Here is a 26,318-nt window from a genome sequence, read left to right as displayed (position 1 = left end):
CTAATTTTTAAAATTTTACTAGAGGTGAGGTCTTGCTGTGTTCCCCAGTCAGACTGGTCTTGAACTCCTGAGCTCAAGAGATCCCCTAACCATAGCTCGCAGAATGCTGGGATTATGTGGTATAGGCATGAACTACTACACCTGGCTGATAATATTTCTAAAATACCTAAGGCTCTTATATTAGTAAAATAAATAGAATTCACAGAAGATCTTAGTTGGTAATTTTTAAAAGAAAGACTATTTTTGGCTTTTTTTTTTTTTTTTTTTTTTTTTTTTTTTTGAAATGAAGTGTTGCTCTGTTGCCCAGGCTGGAATGCAGTGGCGTGATCTTAGCTCACTGCAACCTCTACCTCTTGGGTTCTAGCGATTCTCCTTCCTCAGCCTTCCGAGCAGCTGGGACTACAGGCATATTCCACCATGCCTGGCTAGTTTTTGTATTTTTAGCAGAAACAGGTTTTGCCATGTTGGCCAGGCTGGTCTCAAACTCCTGACCTGAAGTGATCCTTCCCCCCCCACCCCCACGGCTGTGTTTTTGGCTTTTAAACACATGAAGGTATATTTACCATATAAATAATAAAGAAATAGGCCGGGCGCGGTGGCTCAAGCCTGTAATCCCAGCACTTTGGGAGGCCGAGGCTGGCGGATCACAAGGTCAAGAGATCGAGACCATCCTTGTCAACATGGTGAAACCCCGTCTCTACTAAAAATACAAAAAAATCAACTGGGCATGGTGGTGCGTGCCTGTAATCCCAGCTACTCAGGAGGCTGAGGCAGGAGAATTGCCTGAACCCAGGAGGCGGAGGTTGCGGTGAGCCGAGATCGTGCCATTGCACTCCAGCCTGGGTAATAAGAGCGAAACTCCGTCTCAAAAAATAAATAAATAAATAAATAATAAAGAAATATATGTAAAAAGGCTGTGAGTGGTGGCTCATGCCTGTAATCCCAGCACTTTGGGAGCCCAAGGCAGGTGGATGAAACCCCATCTCTACAAGCAAAATACAACAACAAAACATTAGTGGGGTATGGTGGCAAGCACCTGTAGTTTCAGCTACTTTAAAGGCTGAGGTGGGAGGCTTGCTTGAGCCTGGAAGGTCAAGGCTGCCCTCAGCGGAGATCGTACCACTGCTCTCCAGCCTGGGTGATAGAGCAAAACCGTGTCTTAAAAAATAAATAAATAAATAAATAAATAAATAAATCTACAAATAACAATGAAGTACTGTTTTCATCTGTCAAACTAGAAAACAAGGGAAAAGGTTTACACAATACCTATTGTTGGCAAGAATATGAAGAAGTGGGTATACTCGTACACTATTACTGGGAATATAGATTGGTGCAACTCTTTTGAAGGGTTATTTGGCAGCACATGTTAAACTTTAAAATGTACATGCCCTTGCTGAGAATGGTGGCTCATGGTTGTAATCCTAGTGCTTTGGGAGGCCCACCTCTATCACTGAGTCTAGCAGTTTGAGACCAATGTGGCCAACATAGCAAGACCTCATTAATAAAAAGAAATTAGCCAGGTGTGGTGGCCTGTGCCTGTAGTCTCAGTTGCTCAGGAGGCTAAGGCAGGTGGATTGCTTGAACCTAGGAGTGTGAGGCTTCAATGAACTATAATTGAGCCACTGCACTCCAACCTGGGCAACAGTATGAGACCCTGTTTCAAAAAAAGTCCAAAAAAAATCTGTATGCACACTTTGATATAGCACTCTTACTTTTAGTGATATAATTAAAAATGACCTAGATAATTATGCCCATATGCATGATTTATAATAGGGAAAATTATAAATAATACAAATGCCTGTTAATTGAGGATGAGTTCAATAAATGATAGTTAATTCATACAGGATTACTATAGCTACTAAAAAATGCTGTATATGTGTCTATGGAGAGACTTGGATTTTCATTATGTATTGCATGTAAAAAGCAAGAATGCATTGTGTGAGCTTGTTTAACTTATTTATTTTGGTTGTTCTATTTCCAATCTAAAATTATTATTTGGGGCTGGGTGTGGTGGCTCACGCCTGTAATCCCACCACTTTTGGAGGCCGAGGCAGGCAAATCACTTGAGGTCAGGAGTTCGAGATCAGCCTGGCCAACATGGCAAAACCCCATATCTATTAAAAATACAAAAATAAGCCAGGTCCCCGTGGTGGCAGGTGCCTATAATTCCAGCTACTCTGGAGGCTGAGGCAGGAGAATTGCTTGAACCTGGGCGGTGGAGGTTGCAGTGAGCTGAGATCACTAAACTCTTGCCGAGGCAGCAGAGTGAGGCTGTCTCAAAAAATAAAAATAAATAAAATTATATCTTCTATTTCTTCGGGGAGACCTTTTTGTAAAAAAATTAATTTGTTTCAGGTATGCCCATTGTTGCTTGTTTGAACAATTTTTTTAAAGAGATGGGATTTCACTATGTTGTCCAGGCTGGCCATCAACACCTGGGCTCAAGTGAACCATGCATAGCTAATTTTTGTATTTTTAGTAGAGACAAGGTTTCACCAAGTTGGCCAGGATGGCCTTGATCTCTTGACCTTGTGATCTGCCTGCCTCAGCCTCCCAAAGTGCTAGGATTACAGGCATGAGCCCCGAGCCCGGTGGCCAGTACTTTTTTTTATTGAGTACCTACTTGGTGTCAGGTGCCAAAGTTCGAAAGTGAACAAAGGTTTTAGAGTATAATGAGGTTACAGACAAGTGAATGGTCAAAGGACTGTATAATATGAATTTTGTTTTGCAGGAATATCTAACTTTCTTTTAAAGGCTATGTGGAAGAAAAATTAAATCTTTGGGGGCCTGAAAATTACCTTTCCTTTTTGTAATTATCTTACATGAATTCTATATTGAAAATAATTTTTCTCAGGAAATTTGAAAGATTACTTTTTTCAAAAGTTTAGTATTGCTGAAGTAAAGGCTGATGTTAGTTTCATTATCATTCTTGGGTAACTTCTGGTTCTTTCTTTCCAGAATCTTTTAGGTTTGCTTGTTTGCTTTAGTTTTTTTTGTAGTTTCATGGGAATGTATCTAGATGTCATTGTGTAGGACACCTGTTGGGTTCTCTCAGTGTGAAACTAGATTTTTAATGATCATGTATGTGAAACTAAACAAATTTGCCATAAGTTAATTTTGTTCTTTGATGATGATGTATGTAAAACTGAACAAATCCACAAGAAATTAATTTTCTGTTTTCTCTGTTCTCTCTTTCTGGAACCCCTGGTTGAATGTTGATCTTTCTGGATTTTTTTTTTTTTTAACCTTTTCACTTACTACATTATTTATTTATTTTTGGTGGGCTATTTCCTTGACTTCTTTTAACTCTTTTCTTGACTTTAAAAAAAAATTTTAGTTCAGCCACTGTATTTCTAATTTCTCAGAGCATTTTCTTTTCTCATTCTTTCAAAATACTATTCTGTTTTTCTATTATGGATAAAATATTTTGGATCTCTTAGGCAATTTATCAGATTTTATTTTACTTTTATTTTCACTTTTTTTTTTTTTTTTTGAGACGGAGTTTCACTCTTGTTACCCAGGCTGGAGTGCAATGGCGCGATCTCGGCTCACCGCAACCTCCGCCTCCTGGGTTCAGGCAATTCTCCTGCCTCAGCCTCCTGAGTAGCTGGGATTACAGGCACGCGCCACCATGCCCAGCTAATTTTTTTGTATTTTTAGTAGAAACGGGGTTTCACCATGTTGACCAGGATGGTCTCGATCTCTTGACCTCGTGATCCACCCGCCTCGGCCTCCCAAAGTGCTGGGATTACAGGCTTGAGCCACCGCGCCCGGCCCACTTTTTTTTTTATCGAGATAGGATCTCACTTTGTTGTCCAGGCTGGAGTGCAGTGGTGTGAATATGGCTCACTGCAACTTCTGCCTCCCAGCCTCAACCTCTGCCTCCCAGCCTCAAGTGATCCTCTCTGCTTAGCCCCTCAAATAGTTGAAATTACTGTAGTGCGCCACCACACCTGGCTAATTTTTGTGTTTTCTTTAGTGTCAGGGTCTTGCCCTATTGCCCAGGCTGGTCTCAAACGCCTGAACTCAAGTGATCCACCCGCCTTGGCCTCCCAAAGTGCTGGGATTAGAGGTGTGAGTTACTGTGCCTGGCCTATCAGATTTTGTTGCTGTTGAAATGGAGTCTCTGTCACCCAGGCTGAAGTGCAGTGGCGTGATCTCAGCTCACTGTGCCTGGCCCTCATTGAGTTTTTTTTTTTTTTTTTTTTTTTGAGACGGAGTTTCGCTCTTGTTACCCAGGCTGGGGTGCAATGGCACGATCTCGGCTCACCGCAACCTCCGCCTCCTGGGTTCAGGCAATTCTCCTGCCTCAGCCTCCTGAGTAGCTGGGATTACAGGCACGCGCCACTGTGCCCAGCTAATTTTTTGTATTTTTAGTAGAGACGGGGTTTCACCATGTTGACCAGGATGGTCTCGATCTCTTGACCTCGTGATCCACCCACCTCGGCCTCCCAAAGTGCTGGGATTACAGGCTTGAGCCACCGCGCCCGGCCACCCTCATTGAGTTTTTAATTAAGGATCACATTGAGTATTTAATTAAGGATCCCATACTGCATTGGAGACTCTTTTTTCCTTTTAATATAAAAAGGCTTCCAGTCCTTTTTTTCTTTGATGATGTTTGAAGATCTCAGGTCAGCTTACCTTATGGAATGTCCAGTAGTCTAGACTTGTCTGTTTCCCCAATCCTTTTCTACTGTATTGATTGCTATTTCCGTGGGATGTAGTAGGAGGGAGAAGCAAATGGTTTATTTCTTTATTACATTCTTTTTTATTTTTATTTTTATTTTCTTTGAGGCAGAGTTTTGGTCTTGTCCAGGCTGGAGGGCGATGGCACGATCTCGGCTTATTGCAACCTCTACCTCCTGGGTTTAAGTTCTTCTCCTGCCTCAGCCTCGCGAGTAGCTAGGGTTACAGGCATGTGCCACCACACCTGGCTAATTTTGCATTTTTAGTAGAAATGGGGTTTCTTCCTGTTTGTCAGGCAGGCCTTGAACTCCTGACCTCAGGTGATCTGCCTGCCTCAGATTCCCAAGGTGCTGGGATTACAGGCATGAGCCACTGCGCCTGGCTCTTATTTTCTTTATTTATTGGTTGTAAATACGATGTTTAATGGGTATATAATATTCCATCATTTTTAAAAATGACTTCTCTCTTGCTGGTGGTTTAATTTTTCCCATTGACTATTTTGTTATATATATATATATATTTTTTTTAGCTATTTTCTTCTTAAAAATTTCCTAAGAGTACATTTCAGTGGGTCAATGAGATTGTTTTTAGATCAAGAACCTTAAAACTGTTCAGTTTTCTCTAACAATGTTCAGATCACATCAGCCTCATATCAGAGTCCATTTGATGTATTTATGTTGTATAGGGGATGTAAATTTACCTGAGAGAAAATTACTTGCTTATAATCAGTGATTCTCAGTATTCTTCTGCTAGCGTCCTCATCCTCTGTTATCTCTTACAGGAATTTTTTTTTTTTTAATTTAAGTTCCGGGGTACATGTGCAAATCTTGCAGGATTGTTACATAGGTATACACATGCCATGGTGGTTTGCTGACTCCATCTCCCCGTCATCTACATTAGATATTTCTCCTAATGTTATCCCTCCCCAATCTCCCCACCTCCTGCTATCCCTCCACTAGCCCCCTAACCCCCAACAGACCCCAGTGTGTGATGTTCCCCTTGCTGTGTCCATGTGTCTCATTGTTCAGCACCCACTTACGAGTGAGAACATGTGGTGTTGGGTTTTCTGTTCTTGTGTCAGTTTGCTGAGAATGATGGTTTCTGGCTTCATCCATGTCCCTGCAAAGGACATGGACTCATCTTTTTTATGGCAGCATGGTATTCCATGGTGTATATGTACCACTTTTTCTTTATCCAGTCTATCATTGATGGGCATTTGGGTTGGTTCCAAGTCTTTGCTATTGTAAACAGTGCCACAGTGAACATACATGTGCATGTGTCTTTATAATAGAACAATTTAAAACCTTTTGGGTATATACCCAGTAATGGGATTGCTGGGTCAAATGGTGTTTCTATTTCTAGATCCTTGAGGAATCACCACACTGTCTTCCACAGTGGTTGCACTAATTTACACTCCCACCAACAGTGTAAAAGCATTCCTATTTCTCCACATCTTCTCCAGTATCTGTTGTTTCCTGACTTTTTAATGATCACCATTCTAACTTGGTGTGAAAGAGTAACTCAGTGTGGTTTTGATTTGCATTTCTCTAATGACCAGTGATGATGAGCATTTTTTCATATGTTTGTTGCCCGCATAAATATCTTCTTTTGAAAAGTACCTGTTCATATCCTTCGCCCACGGGTTGTTTGTTTTTTTTCCTTGTAAATTTGTTTTAGTTCTTTGTAGATTCTAGATATGACCCCTTTGTCAGATGGGTAGCTTGTAAAAAAATTTTTCCCATTCTTTTAGTTGCTGGTTCACTCTAATGATTGTTTCTTTTGCTGTGCTGAAGCTCTTAAGTTTAATTAGATCCCATTGGTCTATTTTGGCTTTTGTTGCCATTGCTTTTGGTGTTTTAGTCATGAAGTACTTGCCTATGCCTGTGTCCTCAATGTTTATTGCCTAGGTTTTCTTCTAGGATTTTTATGGTGTTAGGTCTTATGTTTAAATCTTTTATCCATCTGGAGTTAATTTTTGTATAAGATGTAAGGAAGGGGTCCAGATTTCACCTTTCTGCCCATGGCTAGCCAGTTTCCCCAAAACCATTTATTAAACAGGGAATCCTTTCCCCATTGCTTGTTTTTGTCAGGTTTGTCAAAGATCAGATGGTTGTAGATGTGTGGCATTACTTCCAAGACCTCTGTTCTATTGCGTTGGTCTGTATCTGTTTTGCTACCAGTACCATGCTGTTTTGATTACTGTAGCCTTGTAGTATAGTTTGAAGTCAGGTAGCATGATGCCTTCAGCTTTGTTCTTTTTGCTTAGGATTGTCTTGGCTATGTGGGCCCTTTTTTGGTTCCATATGAAGTTTAAGGTGGTTTTTTCCAGTTCTGTGAAGAGGGTCATAGGTAGCTTGATGGGGATAACATTGAATCTATAAATTACTTTGGGCAATATGGCCATTTTCACAATATTGATTCTTCCTAACCATGAGCATGGAATGTTTTTCTATCTGTTTATGTCCTCTCTTATTTCCTTGAGCAGTGGTTTGTAGTTCTCCTTGAAGAGGTCCTTCACATCCTTTGTTAGTTGTATTCCTAGATATTTTATTCTCTTTGCAGCAGTTGTGAGTGGGAGTTCATTCATGATTTGTCTCTGTTACTGGTATTGCTTGTGATTTTTGCACATTGATTTTTTTATCCTGAGACTTTGCTTAAGTTGCTTATCAGCTTAAGGAGATTTTGGGCTAAGCGATGGGGTCTTCTAAATACATAGTCATGTTGTCTACAAATAGAGATAATTTGACTTCCTCCTTTCCTAATTGAATACCCTTTATTTCTTTTTCTTGCCTGATTGCTCTGGCTAGAACTTCCAATACTATGTTGAATAGGAATGGTGAGAGTGGGCGTCTTTGTCTTGTGCCGGTTTTCGAAGGAAATGCTTTCAGTTTTTGTCCATTCAGTATGATATTGGCTGTGCGTCTGTCGTAAATAGCTTTTATTATTTTGAGATATGTTCCATCAATACCTAGTTTATTGAGAGTTTTTAGCTAAAAGGGCTGATGAATTTTGTTGAAGGCTTTCTCTGCATTTACTGAGATAATTGTGTGGTTTTTGTCTTTGGACCTGCTTATGTGATGAATTACGTTTGTAGATTTGTGGATGTTGAACCAGCCTTGTATCCCCAGGATGAAACCTACTTGATCATGAGGGATAATCCTTTTGATGTGCTGTTGCATTCTGTTTGCCAGTATTTTATTGAAGATTTTTGCATTGACGTTCATCAGGTATATTGGCCTGAAATTATCTTTTTTGGTTGTGTCTCTGTCAGGTCTTGGTATCAGGATGATGTTGGTCTCATATTAGGGAGGATTCCCTCTCTTGTTTGGAATAGTTTCAGAAGGAGTGGTACCAGCTCCTCTTTGTATATCTGGTAGAATTTGGCTGTGAACCCATCTGGACCTGGACTTTTTTTGGTTGGTAAGCTATTAACTGCTGCCTCAACTTCAGACCTTGTTATTGGTCTATTCAGGGATTCAACTTCTTCCTGGTTTAGTCTTGAGAGGGTGTAAGTGTCCAAGAATTTATCCATTTCTTCTAGATTTACTGGTTTATTTGCATAGAGTTGTTTGTAGTAATCTCTGATGGTGGTTTGTATTTCTTTTGAATCGGTGGTGATATCCCCTTTATCATTTTTTATTGTGTTTATTTGATTCTTCTCTTTTCTTTTTTATTAGTCTGGCTAGCAGTCTATCTATTTTGTTGATCTTTTCAAAAACCCAGCTCCTGGATTTGATTTTTTGAAGGATTTTTTGGTGTCTCTCTCCTTCAGTTCTGCCCTGATCTTAGTTATTTCTTGTCTTCTGCTAGCTTTTGAATTTGTTTGATCTTGCCCCTCTAGCTTTTTAAATTTTGACAATATGGTGTCAGTTTTAGATCTTTCCTTGCTTCTCATGTGGGCATTTATTGCTATAAATTTTCCTCTAGACACTGCTTTAAATGTGTCCCAGAGATTCTGGTACATTGTGTCTTCATCCTCACTGGTTTCAAAGAACATCTTTATTTCTGCCTTCATTTCATTGTTTATCCAGTAGTCATTCAGGAGCAGGTTGTTCGGTTTCCATTTAGTTGTGCGGTTTTGAGTGAGTTTCTTAATCTTGAGTCCTAATTTGATTGCAGGGTGGTCTGAAAGACTGGTTCTTATGATTTCCATTCATTTGCATTTGCTGAGGAGTGATTTACTTCCAATTATGTGGTAAATTTTAGGGTAAGTGTGATGCGGTGCTGAGAAGAATGTATGTTCTGTGGATTTGCGGTGGAGAGTTCTGTAGATGTCTGTTAGGTCCACTTGGTCCAGATCTGAGTTCAAGTCCTGGATATCCTTGTTAATATTCTGTCTCATTGATCTGTGTAATATTGATAGTGGAGTGTTCAAGTCTCCCACTATTATTGTGTGGGAGTCTAAGTGTCTCTAGGTTGTTAAGGACTTGCTCCTGTATTGGGTACATATATATTTATAATAGTTAGCTCTTCTTGTTGTGTTGATCCCTTTACCATTATGTGATACCCTTCTTTGTCTCTCTTTTTTTTTTGAGACGGAGTTTCGCTCTTGTTACCCAGGCTGGAGTGCAATGGCGCGATCTAGGCTCACCGCAACCTCCGCCTCCTGGGTTCAGGCAATTCTCCTGCCTCAGCCTCCTGAGTAGCTGGGATTACAGGCACACACCACCATGCCCAGCTAATGTTTTGTATTTTTAGTAGAGACGGGGTTTCACCATGTTGACCAGGATGGTCTCGATCTCTCGACCTCGTGATCCACCCGCCTCGGCCTCCCAAAGTGCTGGGATTACAAGCTTGAGCCACTGCGCCCGGCCGTGTCTCTTTTGATCTTTGTTGGTTTAAAGTCTGTTTTATCAGAGACAAGGATTGCAATCTCTGCTCTTTTTTTGCTTTCCATTTGCTTGGTAAATCTTCCTCCATTCCTTTATTTTGAGTCTATGTGTGTCTTTGCACATGAGATGGGTCTCCTGAATACAGCACACCAGTGGATTTTAACTTTTATATCCATTTTGCCAGTCTGTGTCTTTTGATTGGGGCATTTAGCCCATTTACATGTAAGGTTAATATTGTTAGGTGTGAATTTGATTTTGCCATTTTGATGCTAGTTGGTTGTTTTGCCCGTTAATTGACGCAGTTGCTTTATTGTGTCGATGGTCTTTACCGTTTGGTACATTTTTACAGTGGCTGGTACTGGTTGTTCCTTTCCATGTTTAATGCTTCCTTCAGGACCTCTTGTGAGGCAGGCCTAGGGGTGATGAAATCTCTCAGCAATTGCTTTTTCGTAAAGGATTTTATTTCTCCTTCACTTGGGAAGCTTAGTTTGGCTGGATGGGAGATGCTGGGTTGAAAGTTCTTTTCTTTAAGGATGTTGGATATTGTCTTCCACTCTATTCTGGCTTGTACGATTTTTGCCGAGAGATCTGCTATGAGTCTGATGGGCTTCCCTTTGTGGGTAACCCATCCTTTCTCTCTGGCTGCCCTTACCATTTTTTCTTCATTTCAACCCTGGTGAATCTGACAATGATGTGTCTCGGGGTTGATCTTCTTGAGGAATATCTTTGTGATGTTCTCTGTATTTCCTGGCTTTGAATGTTGGCCTGCCTAGCTAGGTTGGGGTTGTTCTCCTGGATAATACCCTGAAGAGTGTTTTCCAGCTTGGAGTCATTCTCTCCATCACATTAAGGTACACCGATCAAATGTAGGTTAGGTCTTTTCACATAACCCCATATTTCTTGGAGGTTTTATTTCTTTTCACTCTTTTTTTCTCTAATCTTGCCTTCTCATTTTATTTTATTGAGTTGATCTTCAGTCTCTGATATCCTTTCTTCTGCTTGATTGATTTGGCTATTGAAATTTGTATATGCTTCACGAAGTTCTCATGATGTGTTTTTCAGCTCTGTCAACTTGTTTATGTTTTTCTCTAAGCTGGTTATTCTAGTTAGCATTTCATCTGACGTTTTTTCAAGGGTCTTACTTTCTTTGCATTGGGTTAGAACATGTTCCTTTAGTTCAGAGAAGTTTGTGATTACCCATCTTCTGAAGCTTGCTTCTGTGAATTCATCAAACTCATTCTCCATCCTGTTTTGTTCCCTTGCTGGTAAGGAGTTGTGATCGCTTGGAGGAGGAAAGGCATTCTGGTTTTCGGTGATTTCATCCTTTTTGTGCTGCTTTCTTCCCATCTTCATGAATTTATCTACCTTTGGTCTTTGAAGTTGGTGACTTTTGGATAGGGTCTCTGTGTGGACGTCCTTTCTGTTGATGTTGAAGCTATTTCTTTCTGATGTTTAGTTTTCCTTCTAACAGTCAGGCCTCTCTGCTGCAGGACTGCTGGAGGTCCACTCCAAACCCTGCTTGCCTGAGAATCACTCGCGGGGGCTGCAGAACAGCAAGGATTGCTGCTTATTCCTTCCTCTGGTAGCTTCATCCCAGAAGGGTACCCACCAGATGTTAACCAGAGTTCTCCTGTGTAAGGTGTCTCTTTGGATATATGGGGATCAGGGAGCGGCTTAAGGAGGCAGTCTGTCCCTTATCAGAGCTCAACTACTGTGCTGGTAGCTCTGTTCTCCCTTCAGAGGTGCTGAGCAGGGATGTTTAAATCTGCTGCAGCTGAACTCAAAACCACCCCTTTTCCCAGGTACTCTGTCCTGGGAAGGTGGGGCTTTATTTATAAGTGCCCGACAGGCTGCTGCCTTTTTTCAGAGATGCCCTGCCCAGCAAGGAGAGAGTCTAGTTACAATTTACCTGCAGAGTTGTTGCTGAACTGCGGTGGGCTCTGCCCAGCTTCTGTGTAAACTTCCTTGTACTTTTGTTTACACAGGTTAGGTTAGAACTGCCTCCTTAATGGCCTGACGCTCTTTCCCCCGCTGAGCTTGACCAACCTGGGTTGAGCTCAAACTGCTGTACTGGCTGTGAAAATCCTAAGCCAGTGGGATTCAGTTTGCTGGTTTCCATAGGGGTGGCACCTGCCGAGCCGATGGCTCTCTGCCTTCAGCCCCCTTTCTCTCAGGGGTACTGGCCGTTCTGTTTCGTAGACACTCCAGGTGCCAGCCAAAACAGCCGCTCCGATTTGTGCTGGAAACCTGCTGCGCCGGCTGAATTGGCCTTCCAGATTTGTGCTGGAAACTCATGACACCTGTTGGCCAGCAGGAATCTCCTGGTCTGTGGGCTGCAAAGACCACAGGAAAAGCGCAGCATCTGAAATGGAGTGCTGGTGTGGCGGGAAAAGTCCCCATGGCCTCTGTTGGGTAGGAGTGGGTCCTGCGGCCCGTTGCACTTCCCAGGTGAGGCAGCGCCCTGCCCTGCCTCAGTTTTCCCTTTTTGGGCTACACCCACTGTCCAACTAGTACCATTGAGATGAACCTGGTACCTCAGTTGGAAATCTGGAGATCACTCGCCTTCTTTGTTGCTCTGGCTGGGAACTGCGCTCCACAGCTGTTCCTATTTGGCTATCTTGGCGAAAGTCAGGGTTTTTTTTTTTTTTTTTAGGCTTCAAAAGTCATTGTTTTTGAGGATTCTTTAAAATATAATTTTAAGTGGTTAGGTCTAGGAGCCTTTTCCAAAACCATTATAATAATAGTCTGAAATAAAACTGTAGTCTGAATATTTGTATGGTCACAAGCAACTTTAACTGCATTTTTGTAAAATACTCCCAACAGTACAGAAAAAGTAAAAAAGGTATTAAGGTACCTAATGCCTCCTTTCTTCCTTTTCCTTTCAGTCCCTCTGTCTTCTTAGTTGGTTCTATAACCCTCCAGATTTTTGTTATTTTTTTAAATTTTGAGATGGAGTCTTGCTCTGTTGCCCAGGCTGGAGTGCAGTGGTGTGATCTCAGTTTACTGCAACCTCTGCCTCCCAGGTTCAAGTGATTCTCCTGCCTCAGCCTCTTGAGTAGCTGGGATTACAAATGTGTGCCATCACGCCCAGCTAATTTTTATATTTTTAGTAGAGATGGGTTTCACCATGTTGGCCAGCCTGGTCTTGAAATACTGTCTTCGTGATCCGCCCGCCTTGTCCTCTCAAAGTGCTGGGATTACAGGCATGAGTCACTGTGCCTAGCCTTCAGATCTTATCCTATGTTTTATGGACCTGTATATCATAGAGAAGTTTACATATATGCTCTTAGCACTCTTTTTTACACGTTGTAAACATAGGTATTCTGTATTTTTTCCCCCTTAACAGTGTGTCTTGAGATCTTTTTATGTTTGCAGACCAGAGATAAATCTCACTAAAGCTGCTGTGTAGGGTTTGCACAATGTGAGTGGATTTTATTTTATATAACCATCCCTGTTGCTGGACATTTAAAATTATTTCCAATATTGTTCTAACATTGCAACTTTTCTTTCTAGGGTGTCAACATCTGAAAACATTTGGAAACTGTGAGGTTTTTTTGTTTTATTTTTACGAGCTTGTATTACAAAAATAAGTAATTTTTTCTAAAATAAATAATTTTTTTCTAAAAAAAAGATAAGCATTTTATTTCTTTGATTTATTAAAAACATGCAGTCTCTTAAAAAGAAAGTCCTTCATGGATAGCTATGACTACTTAAAAGGCTGGTCGTGGTGGCTTAATGCCTATAATCTCAGCACTTTGGGAGAGCGACGTGGGCAGATCACTTCAGGTCAGGAGTTCGAGACCAGCCTGGCCAACATGGGGAAAATCCATCTCTACTAATGCAAAAATTAGCCATGCATGGTGGTGGGCGCCTGTGGTCCCGGCTTCTCAGGAGGCTGAGGCAGGAGAATCACTTGAACTTGGGAGGCAGAGGTTGCAGTGAGCCAAGATTATGCCACTGCACTCCAGCCTGGGCAGTAGAGCAAGACTCTGTCTCAAGAAAAAAAATTTCTATATAGGGCTGGATATGGTGGCTCACACCTGTAATCCTAGCACTTTGGGAGGCCAAAATGGGAGAATCACTTGTGCGCAGAAGTTGGAGACCAGCCTGGGCAAGACCCCATTTCTTTTCTTAAAAAAATAAAAATAAAATTTTTATATAGCATTTTATACTTACCAATGTTTAAAATACCCACATAGAAGTTCCCACCGAATAATGAGGCAATACAATTTATAAGCTGCTTTAACATAATAAAAGCAAATTAATATTCTAAGGTAAGCATTAAAAAAGACAAAAATAGCATTTTCTCTCTGATTCTAAAATTAATACCTACATAGAAAAGGTAAAAACTTTTTAAAAATATAGTCCCAGATTTTACTTCTAGAAGGCATTAAACACCTTTAGCATTTTGATGACCGTTCTCAACATTGTGGTGAGAACCATTGGTGCATGTGTGTATGTGTATGTGATTCTGTATTGAGTCTAGTCATATATAGTGTTACGGTGTGTGTTATTACTTACACATCCAATGCAGTAATTTTCTTAACTTTTTCTTTTTTTTAGACAGGGTCTCGCTCTGCTGTCCAGGCTGGAGTGCAGTGCTGCAATCTCAGCTCACTGCAACCTCCACTTCCCAGGCGCAGGCAATCCTCCCAGCTCAGCCTCCCAAGTAGCTGGGACCACAGGCACATGTCACAGTGCCTGGCTAATTTTTTGTATTTTTGGTAGATACAGGGTTTCACCATGTTGACCAGGCTGGTCTCAACCTCATGAGATCAAGCCATGGATCCGCTGTCTCAGCCTCCCAAAGTGCTGGGATTACAGGTGTGAGCCACTGTGCCTGGCCATCTTTCTTTTTTCACATGTGTGATACATACATACACATTTGTTTTTGTTTTGTTTTTTCTTTTGTTTCTACACACATACATTTGTATGTAACTACATGAATTATACTCTTATTTTGCTGCTTTTTTACTCAGCAGTGGACATAAAAATCTTTTAATGCCATTGAATACAGATACATCATTCTTTTTTTTTTTTTTTTGAGACGGAGTTTCGCTCTTTTTACCCAGGCTGGAGTACAATGGCGCGATCTCGGCTCACCGCAACCTCCGCCTCCTGGGTTCAGGCAATTCTCCTTCCTCAGCCTCCTGAGTAGCTGGGACTACAGGCACGGGCCACCATGCCCAGCTAATGTTTTGTATTTTTAGTAGAGACGGGGTTTCACCATGTTGACCAGGTTGGTCTCGATCTCTCGACCTTGTGATCCACCCGCCTTGGCCTCCCAAAGTGCTGGGATTACAGGCTTGAGCCACCGCGCCCAGCCCAGATACATCATTCTTTTAATGTCAAGTATTTCTCTAAGGTATACCTGATTGATTCTGATCAGTCAAATGGCAGAGGCAACTGTCAAATGGACTTTGGCTGTGAGGAGTAATCGATTGGAAACTTAATTTTTTTTAATCAACTAGCAAAAAAAAAAGAGATTTAACGTTGGTAACAAAAGATTGGTAAGTACTGTGACAGGGTGGGGGCTGAACAAAAATGAACTGGAAGATACGTAGCAACATAAAAATCACATTAGGAAATGCTTTCCCCAATAGAGAAAATATGAAATTTGATTAAGGTTTATATTAGATAAATATTGATACTTTAACTTTTAAATCATACTAGTGTGACATCTGTATTTTTGCCAGTATAAATCTTCAGTGGATCAAATTACTTGAGGTAGTCATGGAATCTCCCTGGCACCTTGTAGTTGAAAAACTGTACAACAAATAGCATATAGCTATTTTTCTTGGAAACTTATTATTTGGGTATTATATACTTGGTAGGAGAGATTGTTCCTCTACTTACATTAGTGGTTCTGTAGTGAGACTAAAATACTAAAAACTGTGGGAAAAATAGCTGGGTGTGGTGATATACACCTATAGTCCCAGCTGCTGGGGAGTTTGATGTTGTTTGAGCCCAGTAGTTTGAGAACCACCTGGGTAGCATAACAAGATTGCATCTTATTTATTTATTTATTTATTTATTTATTTATTTATTTTTAAGAATTATACTAAGTTTTGGGGTACATGTGCAGAATGTGCAGGTTTGTTACATAGGTAAACACGTGCTATGGTGATTTGCTGCATCCATCCCCCTGTCATCTACATTAGGCATTTCTCCTAATGTTATCCCTCCCCAATCCCTCCACTCACTGCTATCCCTCCCTTACCCCGCTATCCTCCTGACAGGCCCCAGTATGTGATGTTCCCCTCCCTGTGTCCCTGTGAGTGAGAACATGCAATGTTTGGCTTTCCGTTCTTGTCTCAGTTTGCTGAGAATGATGGTTTCCAGTTTTATCCATGTCCCTGCAAAAGACATGAACTCATCCTTTTTTATGGTTGCATAGTATTCCATGGTGTATGTGTGCCACTTTTTCTTTATCCAGTATATCATTGATGGGCATTTGGGTTGGTTCCAAGTCTTTGCTATTGTAAACAGTGCCGCAATAAACTTATGTATGCATGTGTCTTTGTAATAGAATGATTTATAATCCTTTGGGTATATACCCAGTAATGGGATTGCTGGGTCAGATGGTATTTCCAGTTCTGTATGTTTGAATAATTGCCACACTGTCTTCCACAGTGGCTGAACTAATTTACACTCCTGCCAACAGTATAAATGCATTCCTATTTCTCCACATCCTTTCCAGCATCTGTTGTCTCCTGATTTTTTTTTTCTTTTTTTTTTTTTGTTTGTCTCCTGATTTTTTAATGATCGCCATTCTAAGTGGCATGAGATGGTATCTCAGGGTGATTTTGATTTGCATTTCTCTAATGACCAGTGATGATGAGCTTTTTTTCATGTTTGTTGGCTGCATAAATGTCTTACTTTGAGAAGCATCTGTTCATATCCTTTGCCCACTTTTTGATAGACATTAACAGGTGGTTGGGAGTTAAGTGGCTTTTTCTGACAGACTTGTTTTTTTCTGGTGACTCCTAGAATTAATGTCAGTGGAGAGAGAGCTTGCAGTAATAGGTTTCATTGAGTGAGTTTCTTTGTGAAGTGTGTGACTTGAGATACAAAGTGACAGGATTGATCAGGCTCTTCAGTGAAAGGGAGTTAGGAGTGTTGGGATGGAACTGACAAAATAATGGAAACTGGTAATGACATCTGGTTGAGGTCAGTAGAACAACACAGGAAAAAGGAGAGCCTTATCAGTAGTGGAAAGGAAGGGCAGTTTTTTAGTCAGGCTAGCCAGGGAGATGGACTTCCTGCAGAGGTGGCTGCTGATGTTGGCCTTCATGGGTTCGGTGTTGTTAGTGGATAGCTGTTTTGAAATATTACTTGTTAGATGGAACTTAAAAGTAGACACAATACTTGTTCTTTGATGTCACAAAGAGTAGAATACAGGTGGTTAGGAGGTTGCTAGTTTTCTTCCTCTTTTCTTTTTTAAGAAAAATAAAAGCATTCTATTTGTACTTTGTGCTCTACTGCCTTAAAAAGCACTCTCAGATTTGTTAGCTATCAGCCAATTATTTTTTTAAGAAGACTTTTATTTTTCTTTAAAGAATGTGTAAATACCCTTACTAAGAGTATGTTTCTTTCTTACTCTTTTTCAAAAGAATCACCAACTGAAAAAAAGTGCTAAAGCATTATTACTGCATAGTAACCTGAATAGAAATCAAAAGGGAAATTAAGGAGCTATTTGGATATCTAAAAAGTACACTGAATGCCAAAATACCTCAATCAGAAAAACTTGGGTCCAGTTCTTCCCTGCTCATGATTTAATCTCTGGAGCAAAGCTTAAACATTACCCGAAAACTATGAAATATGCCTTAAAATAACATGATATTAATTAACTTAATAAACTTATTGAATAAAGACATTTTGTAGGTACTGGATATGTGAAGATGAATAGCACATGGCCTCCACCCTTAAATTATTACTTAGGGCCAGGCGTGGTGGCTCACACTTGTAATCCCAGCACTTTGGGAGGCTGAGGCCAGCAGATCACAAGGTCAGGAGATCGAGACCATCCTAGCCAATATGGTGAAATCCTGTCTGTACTAAAAATACAAAAAAATTAGCTGGGCGTGGTAGTACATGCCTGTAGTCTCAGTTACTCGGGAGGCTGAGGCAGGAGAATTGCTTGAACTCAGGAGGCAGAGATTGCAATGAGCCGAGATCGTGTCACTCCACTACAGCCTGAGTGACAGTGCGAGACTGTCTCAAAAAAAAAAAATTAAGACGGATGAGATAGAAATATATGCTAAAAGTATATGGATGGTAACAATTAGGCAAAAAGGGGGAATAGTCTTTTCTGCTTTGGGATATGGGAATGCCTGTAAAAGCTTATTAGAGCAGGTGATTTTTGAGAAGGAGTTGTTCACTGTGTAGCTGCAGATGGGCTGGGGCATAGGGGTGGCAAGAATGCTCAGCCTAGTCAGAATATCATTGCCAGTGTCATAGAGGACTGAGATGGTGATATTACAAATGCCTTAGTATGGGTAATGGGAAGGATGTGTGTGGAGTGGGAGGAGAAGATGCTAGAGAAGTTGTCAGCAAAGGTTTAACTTTATCCAAAAGATTCTTAAATGAGTAATTAATATTAATAAAATTAGGGGAAGATTATCTGGTAGGTAGAAGGTGACAAGATTCTAGTAAGAGATATCAGTTTGCAGATGTTAAAGTAATCAAGCTGGAAATGACACGGGCCCAAAGTCTCAAACTAAGTGACGAAAAATCAAAATGGAAATTAGGAGACGAAAAGATGAATTAGAAACAAAGCACATGACTGATTTTGTGTGCGTGGTAAAGGAGAGGAAAGCATCAGGATGACTTCCAGATAATATGTCTTGAAGAATTTTCGAAAATTCTAGTGCCGTTTGAGGAGAAGCTGTTTTAAAAGGAATCAATAATTAGTTTACTGTTTGAACTTGCTGAGTTTGAGCTGGTGAAAGATATCCAGAAAGATGTATTCTGTAGGCATTTGGATCTAGAACTACAAAAAAGGGTTTATAGTTAAGAATTGAGAGTCATCAGGATTGAATTGTTTGAAACTGTGGAAATAGATAGGATAATCTAGGAATTCAAGAAGAAAACTATTGTGGTGGCTTACACTGTTCATTCTAGCACTTTGGGAGGCTGAGGGGGTATCACTTGAGCCCAGGAGTTTGAGACAAGCTTGGGCAACATGATGAAACCCTGTCTCTACAAAAAATACAAAGATTATCTGGGTGTGGTGATGCATGCCTATAGTCCCAGCTGCTCAGGAGGCTGAGGTGGGAGAATTATCTGAGTCCAGGAAGTTGGGGTTGCAGTGAGCCATAATTACTCCACTGCACTCCAACCTGGGTGACAAAGGGAGACCCTGTCTCACAAAAGAAAAAAAAAAGAAGAAGGTATTAAGGACAGAGGATGAACATTTTGGAAGTGGGTCTGAAAGAAGCATTGGTAAAAAAAGACTCAAGAGGGAATGGTCTGAAAAGAATCCACTGAGTTTGTCAGTTAGATGTTGGTGACTATTGTTAAGGCAGTTTCAGTGGTGTGTTAGGAGTAGGACCCAAATTACAGACTAATTCTGTATTGTATTACTGGTATTTATGAATAGAATTATACCTTTAAGTATATTAAGGCTGGGCGCAGTGGCTCATGCCTGTAATCCTAGTACTTTGGGAGGCTCAGGTGGGAAGATCACCTGAGGTCAGGAGACTAGCCTGATCAACATGGAGAAACCCCTTCTCTACTAAAAATACAAAATTAGCCTGGTGTGGTGGCGCATGCCTGTAATCCCAGCCACCCAGGAGGCTGAGGCAGGAGAATCGCTTGAACCCGTGAGGCTGAGGTTGCTCTCCAGCCTGGGCAACAAGAGCGAAACTCTGATTCAAAAAAAAAAGGAAAAGAAAAAATATTATATTAAAATTAAAAACATGATATATATGAATTTAGAGAATTAGATAACCAGCTCTCATGTGCCTACTCTAGTTTTTTTAACTTTTTTTTTTTTTTTTTTGAGACGGAGTTTTTTGCTCTTGTTACCCAGGCTGGAGTGCAATGGCTCGATCTCGGCTCACCGCAACCTCCGCCTCCTGGGTTCAGGCAATTCTCCTGCCTCAGCCTCCTGAGTAGCTGGGATTACAGGCACGTGCCACCATGCCCAGCTAATTTTTTGTATTTTTAGTTGAGACGGGGTTTCACCATGTTGACCGGGATGGTCTTGATCTCTTGACCTCGTGATTCACCCGCCTCGGCCTCCCAAAGTGCTGGGATTACAGGCTTGAGCCACCGCGCCCGGCTAACTTTTTAATTTTTAAATAATTATAGACTCACAGGAAGTTGCAAAGATAGTACAGAGATATCCTCCTATATTGACTTCACTCAGCTTCCTCCAGTCACCATTCAGTTTAACAAGTGTCTTGGGTTAGTTCAATTGTTAAATGTCTTGGGATGGCTTATGGAACCATACAGGGAGTATGGATTTGGATTCTATACCCCTATCTGGTGCAAGCCTGGGGTTTTCTCTCATAGGTGCCTCCTCTCCTGCCTCCATGAGGAGCAGAGCAGATGAAGGCTGCTTTGCTGTTTCTCAGAATGTATGGGTGGAACTTTTCCAGCTCCTTTTTTTCATACTGGGGAGCTCTTTTCAGGATTTTGGCTCAAAATAGGGATTTCACTTGTAGCTCTCCCTTGAAATAAGCACAAAGGTGGATCTTCTGGGTCTATAGGTCCAGTATACCAGTATAGACTGCTTTGGTGCTAAGATGACATCTCTGGCTTTGAGTTTCTTCCTTTTTTGCACCAGGAATTTCCCTCTCCCTGCTTTTCTCTCCCCTTTGGAGTTTAGCTGTGTATTCTTTTTTTTTTTTTTTTTTGAGATGGAGTTTCGCCCTTGTTACCCAGGCTGGAGTGCAATGGCACGATCTCGGCTCACCGCAACCTCCGCCTCCTGGGCTCAGGCAATTCTCCTGCCTCAGCCTCCTGAGTAGCTGGGATTACAGGCACGTGCCACCATGCCCAGCTAATTTTTTGCACTTTTAGTAGAGACGGGGTTTCACCATGTTGCCCAGGATGGTCTCGATCTCTTGACCTCGTGATCCACCCGCCTCGGCCTCCCAAAGTGCTGGGATTACAGGCTTGAGCCACCGCGCCCGGCTTTAGCTGTGTATTCTAATTTTTCATATTGATCTAGTATTTCAGTGATACTGTTTGGTCATGTGGATGTCTTAATTCAGTCTGCCTTGTTGCTTGAATCAGAAGTCCAGTAAAGCATTTTTTCTAATAAAATATTTATTAATTTTATTCTCTGCTTTGTTCCACAAAATTGATTTGAGGTTGGATTATATTATTCTTTCTTTAAAAATAGATTTCTTATTTATTTATTTTGAGATGGAGTGTCACTCTGTTGCCCAGGCTGGAGTGCAGTGGTGTCATCTCGGCTCCTTGCAATCTCTGTCCCGCAGGTTCAAGTGATTCTCTTGCCTCAGCCTCCTGAGTAGCTGGGATTACAGACACGTGCCACCATGCTTGGCTAATTTTTGTATTTTTAGTAGAGACAGGGTTTCACCATGTTGGTCAGTCTAGTCTCAAACTCCTGACCTCGTGATCTGCCCTCCTCAACCTCCCAAAGTACTGGGATTACAGGCATAAGCCACCATGCCCACCCCAAACTATTATTTATTTTTAAAATGGGTAATATATGCATGTTGTCTGAAATTAAAAAATTTTAAAAAAGAGTATCCTTTTTTTTTTTTCTTTTTTTTCCCTATTCCCCTAACTACCTCATCCCAGTATCTCTTTATAGATACAACCAGTTACCACTTACTTTTTTTTTTTTTTTAGTAGAGACAAGGTTTCTCCATGTTGGTCAGGCTGGTCTCGAAATGCCGACCTCAGATGATCCGCCCGCCTCAGCCTCCCAAAGTGCTGGAATTGCAGGCATGAGCCACCACGCCCGGCCTTCTAGAAGTTAACAATGCACTAGTTTATTCTTTAACAGAAGTTTTAAACTTTAGTGTTTATAATTTATTTTTTCTCTTTATTTTTATTACCCAGAAGATTTAGAATTGATATAGTTTAATTTTGTAGTCAATATTCAGGATTTTTTCTATGTGTTTGAGAAGTAGGAATTGTATTTTCTTTTGTTTGAGAGTTTTTGAGTTACAGCTTTACACTAGTTATGTGTTACATGTATGTTTTTATATTTGTGAATGAATTATCTATGTTTTAATTTTTGTTCACAAACTCCTCAGAATGTGACAAAGTGTTGATTAGGATGTTTTAAGTTATGTGGGATATTAAAATGAAACATTAGCTCTAAATTTTTTTTTAATTGACACATAATAACTATACATATTTATGGGATACAGGGTGATATTTGAATACATGTGTACCATGTATAGATCAAATCAGGGTAACTGGCATATCCATCACCTCAAACATTGATCATTTCTTACTGTTGAGAACATACAAATCCTCTATTAAAACTAATGGAACTCTCCATGAGTTTGCATGTTATTTTTGCTCAGGAGCCATGCTAATTTTCTCTGTATCGTTTCAGTTTTAGTGTATGTGCTCCCGAAGTGAGCACTGGCCCTAATTTTTAGGAAGTAGTGGAAATGATATTTTAAGATACTAGAAATCTTATTGAAACACATTGTAGCTATTCTTAAAAATTGTCCTGATTACCAATCAATCCATATACATATATGCAAACAATTGCCCAAAGAAATGAGGGGGTCTGTCAAAGATAAAGCCTTCTCCTTTGGTTTCCTTAGCCACAGTTTATACCATTGACTACCTAACTGCAGCTTGGTGTGAAATTCAGTAACATGGAAACAAGAAATGGAAGCCTATGACCTAATATGTTTTCTTCCTTAGATCAACCTCTCCACTTCTCCTACACCTGCACAGTTAATAAGCCGTTCCCAGGCTTCCAGTTCTACCAGCGGCAGTATTACCCAACAGACTATGTTACTAGGGAGTACTTCCCCTACCCTAACGGCAAGCCAAGCTCAAATGTATCTCCGAGCTCAAATGGTAAGATACGAGCTACCAAATTTTTTCAGTGTTTAAGGACTTGAGAGATCAAAATGTTTCTTGATTTGATACAATAAGAGGTATTTTTAATATTTAAGAAATGTTTGTGTGTGTGCATGTGGGTGCGCCTTCAGCTCTTGTACATTTATGTCATGAAAGATTCTACGTTTAATAGGTCTTTTGGTATCAAATAGTAATTATCAACATTGGGAAACTAATAGAGTCAATATCAAGAGTGATTTTTTTTTAATCGAAAACAAACCTTTTTTTTCATATTTTAACATCTCTGAAATTGGGATGCATTTTATAACTATTGGCAACTTGGTACTTACAGTGGTTCATAAAATCATTATTTTTCACAACTTAGATTTGGTGAAATAGAAATGTTAAAAAACTTGGTTGTTAAAACACGTTAGAATTTGTGTCGTGGGATTTTCTAAAGTCTATATTGGAGTTCCTGATAGTTTCCCAGATGATTCTTAGCTTTGGTTATTTCTGTCTCAAATTCTGCAATATTATTTATGTTCTTCTGTTTATTTTGATCTTTTATGAATATAGTAGTGGTAATTTGGTTATTCTGTATTTGAGTATTTACTGATTTCCTAATTTAATTGTTAAGCTTAAGGAATATAGAAATTGGTTGACATGTATTTTATTTGATGTCTTTACAAGAAGCTAGACAAACGCATTGTCCTTAATATATATTTATATTCTTTTTTGTCCAGTAGACTGATATATCTACATCTTCAGTTTTCTATCTAAAATTGCAAAGAAAGTTTCCAGTCATTTACGCTTTAAAATTAGATTGAACCATTTGAAATGGTTGCTATTTGACCACTTTTGAACTCTAAAATTAGCAGTTTCATACAGGTCACACTAAATGGAATATCCTCTTTTTAGATTTAGTCCTTTCAGGGTATTGTTACTGGAAATTATCTTTTCAGGAAAGTTATGCCAGTTGTCCCTTGGTGTCTGTGGTGGATTGTTGCAAGGCTCATCCTCTCTGTCCCCTAGAATACTCAAATCTGAGGATGGGATGCTCAAGGCATAGTATTTGCATTGAACCTATGCATATCCTTTCATATACTTTAAATCATCTCTACGTATAATAATATAATGTAAACATCATTTAAATAGTTGTTATATTGTTTAGTGAGTAATGACGAGAAAAGTTTGTACATGTTCAGTACAGATAGAGCTATCCTTTTTTTTTAAATGAGTATTTTTTTTGTCTGCAGTTGCTTGAACAAACCCACAGATATGGAAAGCTCATTGTACTTCGTGGTTTAATTTACTTAAATTTAGTGTACTGAAGAACTGAAGTTTAAAAGTTCACTTAATTGGTCTTTTATTTTTCTAATTTAAAAAAAATCTTTGGTTGAATATTTCAACTTAGATAGCAAGAGGAACTGAATAACCCTTGATACAATTTTGAAATAAAGTGTTTACACATTCTTTGAAACAACTGTCAAATTTATTAAATTGAATTAGATAATCTCTGGATTGTATTGCCTTAGAAATTAATGGCATTTATTTCAGTATTGAAAAAAATTGAGCAGGGCATGGTGGCTCATGCCTGTACTCCTAGCACTTTGGGAGGCTGAGGTGGGCAGATCACTTGAAGTCAGGAATTTGAAGCCAGCCTGGCCAGCATGATGAAACCCTGTCTCTACTAATAGTATAAAAATTAGCTGGACATTGTGGCACATGCTGTAATCCCAACTACTCAGGAAGCTGAGGCAGGAGAATCACTTGAACCTGGGAGGCAGAGGTTGCAGTGAGCCAAGATCACATCACTGCACTCTAGCCTGGGTGACAGAGTGAGACTCTGTCTCACCAAAAAAAAAAAAAAAAAATTTTTTTTTTTAAATAGGAAAGTGATGAGTAAAAAAGTTAAATGTCTTTTTGTTTTTTGATGTGAAGCTTTTTTTTGTAGGCTCTTTTGTTTAATTTTGACAGGTGTGGCATTTACTTTTAGAATGAATATTTCTTTTTTTTCTTTTTTCTTTTTTCTTTTTTTTTTTAAGGTAGTGTCTCGCTTTGTCGCCCAGGCCAGAGTTCACTGGCATGATCTCAGCCCACTGCAGCCTCCACCTCACGGGTTCAAGTGATTCTCCTCCCTCAGCCTCTCAAGTAGCTGGGATTACAGTCATGAGCCACCATGGCCAGCTAATTTTTGTATTTGTAGTAGAGATGGGGTTTCACCGTGTTGGCCAGGCTGATATTGAACTCCTGACCTCAAGTGATCCACCTGCCTGGGCCTTTAAAAGTGTTGGTATTACAGGTGTGAGCCACCACGCCTGGCCATAGAATGAATACTTTTTTACAAATAGTTTTAAAATGAAAAAGCAACCTAGATTTGTCCTATAGATCCTTTGTAGCTGGGTGAAATATTGGTGTATAGTATGTGGCATAGTTATCCTTAGGATGAAGAGGACTGAAAAGACTTTTTTGGTGTTTCTTTTTGTTTCTCACTGAAATTTAATTTGTGTCTCAAAATAGTGACTGTTGTTTACGTTAACTTTCCATTTTAGGAATCCTGCCGCAGTAGTTTTGAGCTAGGAAAAATTTAAGTATAATAGCTTATTTGAGATACAATTTGGTTTCAGAATTTCATATCACCAAAATACATTTTCTTTTTTGAGTACGGCTTTTTTTTTGCACTCATCAGAGTCATGAGCTGTTTTAAAAATGTTTGATTTTTTTTTTTTTAATTTCTCTATTATTAGAAACTTCTTTTTGTCCTGTAAAACCTTTTGCTGAGGAGATAATCCTAAACTGCATTGTCTTTCTGTCACAAATTTCAGTCTCCTTGCCTGCTACACATTGTGTGTGGGACATGTTCTTTTGTCTTAGGGTATTTTTTTGGTTTTCTGTCTGTACAGCTGATTTTCACACCTGCTACCACTGTGGCTGCTGTACAGTCTGACATTCCTGTTGTCTCGTCGTCATCGTCATCTTCCTGTCAGTCTGCAGCTACTCAGGTGAGCTTGTCTAGCTTCATAATGTGTTATTTGAGATCTGCATCTTCAGGTTAAAGTTAAGCATTGCATCTGTGTTTAAGTTACTACTGATGGTTTTGGTGCTCCTTGTCATGCATTTTAGATTGAAACTTAATAAAATACAATGAGAATTAAAGAAAATGTTTTTTGTTCTGTAGAATTATATACCATTAAACACAGATATTTAGATTATCTGACATTGGTTAGTCAAGGTTAATGAGAGTTTTTGTTAATGACTTTCTCTTCATAAAGCAGATTTATTTCTCATCATGTGAGATATATTATTTTGCTTACAGTGTTCCTTATGTAATAACTAAGTCCAGATGGATTTTAAGTTTGAAAATAAATTAGACAAATTTTAAATTTTAAAAATTGGTCAAGTGCAGTGGCTTATGCCTGTAATCCCAGCACTTTTTGGAGGCCCAGGCAGGAGGATTGCTTGAGCTTAGGCATTAAAGGCCGGCCTGGACAAAACAGCAAGACCTGGTATTGACTAAAAATAAAAAAAATTAGCTGGGCGTGGTGCTATGTGGCTATATCTAGCTTTTCAGGAGGCTGAGGTAGGAGGATTGGTTGAGCCTGGGAGATTGAGGCTACAATGAACTATGATAGTGCTACTGCATTCCACTCTGGGTGACACAGTGAGATTAATCATTACAGAAATGCAAATCAAAATGACAGTATCACCATACATTCACTAGAATGGCTGAAATGAAGAAGACTGCTAATACTATATATTGGTGAGAATGTGGAGCATCCAGACTCTCATACA

At 39.8% G+C, this 26,318-nt stretch overlaps 1 protein-coding gene and 1 non-coding gene across 13 annotated transcripts in view; one reads left to right on the top strand and one right to left on the bottom strand.

Annotated features, from left to right (window-relative positions):
• Positions 1 to 26,318, top strand: part of PHC3 (polyhomeotic homolog 3) — a 101,162-nt gene that overhangs the window by 17,916 nt on the left and 56,928 nt on the right. For 7 of the 12 annotated variants that reach the window (XR_012519178.1, XR_012519179.1, XM_003924953.4 and 4 more), the window contains exons 5-6: positions 22,386 to 22,544; positions 25,430 to 25,528. The exons of 2 other annotated variants lie outside the window; for them this stretch is intronic. Coding sequence is in view for 8 of the 10 variants with exons in the window: in XM_003924953.4 (XP_003925002.1) it covers positions 22,386 to 22,544; positions 25,430 to 25,528 (258 nt within the window). In the remaining 2 variants the exon portion in view is untranslated. The remainder of the gene's footprint in view (positions 1 to 22,385; positions 22,545 to 25,429; positions 25,529 to 26,318) is intronic. 3 more of the 12 variants (XM_074405643.1, XM_074405642.1, XM_074405646.1) reach the window with 1 other exon arrangement.
• On the bottom strand, positions 21,988 to 22,095 carry LOC120368416 (U6 spliceosomal RNA). The gene has a single exon (XR_005582560.1). It is a non-coding gene; the product is annotated as a U6 spliceosomal RNA (small nuclear RNA).

The sequence above is a fragment of the Saimiri boliviensis genome, chromosome 9, assembly GCF_048565385.1.
Source record: "Saimiri boliviensis isolate mSaiBol1 chromosome 9, mSaiBol1.pri, whole genome shotgun sequence".
NCBI classification, from domain to species: Eukaryota; Metazoa; Chordata; class Mammalia; order Primates; family Cebidae; genus Saimiri; species Saimiri boliviensis.
Note: the sequence above shows the minus strand (reverse complement) of the source record. Positions and strands in the feature narration are given on the sequence as shown.